We start from the raw sequence: 4,648 nt of genomic DNA, 5'->3' as shown, positions 1-4,648 counted from the left end.
AAAGAACATAAAAGAGTTTATCCATTGTTGGTTAAGGACTCTGGTCTCTCTGTCCAAATTTCTCTTTTTGGAGAACGTCCAGTGAAATAACTTCTCTGACTCACGTACAACTACTAGAAAAGCTGCCTTGGTATGAAAAGGTAGAGAATAGAAACAAACAGCTGATTGTCAAACTAAATAACAACAAAAGAATGAAAACAATAATAAAACAATAACTTAAATAATAAACATATATTAAGAAGAATGAGACATCAGGAGGACAGGTGCAGCTTTAATTCTTTAAAACATAAACATCATGAATATATTTATGATCTTTATCTCTAACTGCTCTGTTCCCCTATCACACACGGCTTCATTGGTAATATATTCAGTTTATCAACAGTGGTAATGAATGGAAACATCCTCTCAGTGAAAGTGTGTGTGAAGGTGTGTATGTCTGTGTTAGTATCAGGATCAGAGAACGACAGCTTTCCTCTGTTCCAGTCCAGATTCACTCTGATCCTCTGGAGCTTCTTCTGGACTTTGAGAACAAAGGCTGGAGTTGATGGTGACCGTGCGAAGTATTTATCTTTATAGAACCATATTCCCCATAATCCAGATTGTATTTGTCCCTTCCTCTGGACAGACTCTGCTAACACACCCAGATACCAGACTGTACTGTCTCCAACCTGGACATCCCAGCTGTGAGTCCCTGAGTTAAATCCCTCAGAGCCCAGAACAGCGCAGCGTTTATCAATCCTCTCTGGATTATCAGGAAGCTTCTGTCTCTCTCCTGGTCTCACACTGGTCAGATCTTCAGAAAGGATGAGGTCTGGATGAGCAGTGTTTGGGTCCAGAATCACAGGAGTGTAGGAGACCATGTCCTTCATCTTGATCCAGATGTTGAAGGCCAGGTTGCCCAGGTGTTTGGCCTCGTCTATCAGAGCTCCTGAGAGCAGCTGTGGATCCTCCAGCAGGGGGCGCTGCTGGACTCTTTCCACTGCAGCCTTGTAGTTGTTCAGGAATGAGACGTCTTCAGCTCTCAGCTCGTCCTCTGTGGCTCTGACTGTGTCTGAAAGAGCTGCTATCTCTCTGCTCAGAGCCTCCATCTTCTCCTTCATCATCTGACTCTTCTGCTCCTCTTCCTCCCTCAGTGCAGCCATCCTGGCCTCCTCTTCCTCCTTTAGAACCTGGTGAAGCTTCTTAAACTGCTCCTTAATCTTCCTCTCTGTGCGTCGGGCCTGGACCTTCATGTGTTCTGCTGTTTGATCAGACTTCACTTTAACTTCTTCATAAACCTTTAACTTCTCCTTTAAAGGCTCCAGAGCTTCCTGAAGGTTCTTCTTGTGTTGTCGCGCAGCTTCATCGATGGGTCTGATTGTGTGGTCGCTGTGTTTCTCTGAATCTCTGCAGACGAGACACACTGGCTGCTGATGGTCCAGACAGAAGAGTTTGAGTTTCTCAGAGTGCAGACTGCAGAGAGGCTCTGAAGCTCTCTGATCTCTCTCCAGTAAGAAGGACTCACACAGGTTCTTTAACACCAGGTTAAAAGGTGGATGTTTCCTTGAAGATCTTCTCTTACAAACTGGACACTCCTGAGTTGGTTTCTCTCTCCACCAGCTCTTCAGACAGTCTTTACAGAAGCTGTGGCTACACGACAGAACAACAGGATCTCTAAAGACTTCATGACAGACCGGACAGCAGAGATCCTCCTCTGATCTGGAAGCCATTTAGTCTCTGAGTGAAGCTGAAAACACAGAAAGTACATCAGTCATGGCTCCCCTCCCTCCTCTACTAACTTCACTGTTTTTAGTCAAACTCACATTCAGTGTGTGGAGCGTCAGCAGGTTGAAGCAGCAGTGTTGTAGTTTTCCTCTTTTCTCTCCTGTAGATGAACTCACTCAGAGGAAGTTGTTAGTTTGGTCTGAAGGTGAATCTGATCGTCTGTTTTCAGTCTGCGTGTCTCTCTTTAGTGAGGAAGAAAGACAAACTGTTTCCTGCTTTGTCTCAGGTGAGTCAGGTGAGGGGTGGAGCTTTGTCACACCTCACCTGATGAATGTTGTTGCTTCACATGTAACACTGAGGTGTGTCTCCCAAAGTACTGATTCATTGGTGGATATGTGGACTGATAGAGTGCAGCAGGCTGTTGTAACAGTTATGTTTTTGTTCAAAGGTAGTCTGAACGTAGGTAGAATGTAGTGGAAGAGTTCAATATAATTTAGTAAAGTCCTGAGAGTATTCTTTGAATGATGAACCATGGAACATCAAGGGAAAGGAGTAATGTGTATGTGCAGTAAGAAATAATGTTTGTAAGAGATCACAAGGAACGGGTCACATGTAATAATAATAATAATAAAAACAGCTCCCACATCATCACTGAGTTGTTTTTCCACTTAGTCTCTTGCTGTCAGAAACGTGGGCTACTACATCCAAACCCATTTTTCTCCCGCTCCATCCTCTACTTGTGATGTCATCCGTCTACCGCGCGCCAGAGACGCCGTTCTCGTTTGCCCCCACAGTCTGAGGGAGAGGCAGAGATAGAGCGGGGGTAATTGAGGGCAGACGCACCTCGCTGACCCAAACACTCATCCTCAAGACCCTCTCCGCTCGCCACACATATTATTAATGCAGAGTGGATTCCAGATCACCATTACTCCGGTATGATTTACTCCGGTATAATAAACGGGCCACAGTAGTGTTATGAGTTCCCCAGAATCATGCACAGGTCCTCCAGAGCATGTCTCAAAGTTGCACCGCGGTAATGATCCGGAATAAATCACTGCTTAAGAATACAGCCACGTTGTCTCCGCAGGTCTCGGGTTTACAATAGTGATCAGTCTTAATCAATATCTCAACAATTCTTATTGGCAGATTTCAAATTGAACTTGATGAGTTATAAATAATACAAACTCTGATAATGAATAAATGTTCGTGACAGAAAGCTTTTGAAAAATGTGCATCTTAAAATAAAGTACTTGATTTTTGAAAAAATATTATTATTGTCCTGCAGCTTTAAATTCTGTTAATTCAGGTGTAAAGTGATATCAACCAAAACAACATATTATATGTTTCTCTTCTAAAAACACTTTCTCTGTGGTTATGAAACATCTCGTTTCCGCTCTATTCTCTCTGTTAACATCATTGTTGGTCAGTGAATTCATGTGTCAGGATTCTGATCATATTGGACTCTTAAGTTTATTTTCTGTGCCTTTATTTCAGATGTGAGTACGTTTAATCAAAAGAGTTGCGATTTGTCTCGTAGTGACGCTTCACATTACTGCTTTTAATAATCGTCACGCTCTCTGAACATGTGAGACATCCTGGTGTTGAACTGCCCGTAGGAAGAATTAACATCTAAGAATCTGTCCATTGTTGTTTGACTCGTCAGAGCAGTTGAATTGCTTTTCATATCTGAAGAACAAATGCTGCCTCCACATCATAGTTATGAGCACAAAGCAGTGACGTTTATTCTCCAAAAACCATCAGGAATAATTCACAAGGACATAATAATAATAATAATAATAATAATAATAATAATAATAATAATAATAATCAGCTATGTCATTTTCTAAATAAATGAGGCTTTCCAAGCTCTTTCAACTCATCTCTGAAGTTGTGACAGTTTGTCACTGAAACTCCGATTCATTCACGTGTCCTACAGTCGCCATGGCGGTCGCCATGGCAGCCGTTCCGGCTGTATCAAAATACGACAACAACGGCTGGGTGTAGTCGCCTACAACCAGTTCAGCAGGTTTGACGTTCGTGTGAAACACAAACTCTTTGCTGCTGTAAATACTGAGCAGACTTGAACAAATATATAATAAAGACAGAAATAAAGTAGCTGGGTGAAAACAATCAGACAAAACAACATTTGGTTTTTATTTTAGGTAAACGACTAATCAGCACACAATGAGTTAAATTACCATGATGCAACTCTTCTGCAACTGAACAACAGAGCAGGACATTCTGAAATTATCATCCAGTGTTCAAGAGCTGCTCTTCCTCCATTCTGATCACCTTTGTTTGAGTTAGTTTTTTTCGTTAGTTGCATCTTTTTGGGGGGAAAAAGTTACTTGAGCTCAATTTTCCAAGTTGAAAATCATCTAAATGCATCAAAATATAAAAGTTTTGAACACCCAAGGACTGCACATTTAACTTTACCTCATGTCAAACCTGCCTCTAGCACGTCTGGATTTAGCTCCGCTGGATGCTCTGGAGACGCAGAAATAACACTTTAAATCCATTTAAATTCAGAGCAAACACACTAAGAACACATTGTGAAAGTCGTAGTTGTCGTTGTGAACTCACGCTGAATCTTTAAAACAATATGACCTTGGCCCACTGAGGAAGAACATGATGTGTGTTTGTGTACAGAAGGCTGTGAATCTGGGTCTCTTTTCCACAGGAGAGAGAGAGAAACGAGTGCACGCTCATGTTTAATAGTTGCTTCTCCTGATATTTCGATGACACATCCCCACCTAGAGGTGACTACAGGGATTACACCTCACCTGTTCTCAGACTGATGCATGTGAGTGTTTCAGGATCGGGGTTTCTGGAGTTAAAGTCACTTTAAAAATGTCAAAACGATTCTGAATGAGAAGCAACAGACTGAAGTTCAGTCACTAACAGTCTGGTTGGTGCACCTGCTCTAACATTACTACAGTAGTGG

The 4,648-nt window shown here is 42.0% G+C and overlaps 1 protein-coding gene across 1 annotated transcript; it reads right to left on the bottom strand.

Moving 5' to 3' along the window:
* Nucleotides 1-320: 320 nt before the first annotated feature.
* Nucleotides 321-1,943, bottom strand: LOC306715886 (nuclear factor 7, ovary-like; the record flags this gene model as incomplete). The annotated part of the gene is made up of 2 exons (XM_079186365.1): nt 1,803-1,943; nt 321-1,726 (listed from the first exon to the last, which is right to left on the bottom strand). The coding sequence occupies exon 2, from the start codon at nt 1,707-1,709 to the stop codon at nt 321-323; it is 1,389 nt and encodes a 462-aa protein (XP_079042491.1). The 5' UTR covers nt 1,710-1,726; nt 1,803-1,943.
* Between the last annotated feature and the right edge of the window lie 2,705 nt (nt 1,944-4,648).

The sequence above is a fragment of the Pholis gunnellus genome, assembly GCF_910591455.1.
Source record: "Pholis gunnellus genome assembly, chromosome: 3".
NCBI lineage: Eukaryota > Metazoa > Chordata > Actinopteri > Perciformes > Pholidae > Pholis > Pholis gunnellus.
This window is presented reverse-complemented; position numbering and strand designations above follow the sequence as displayed.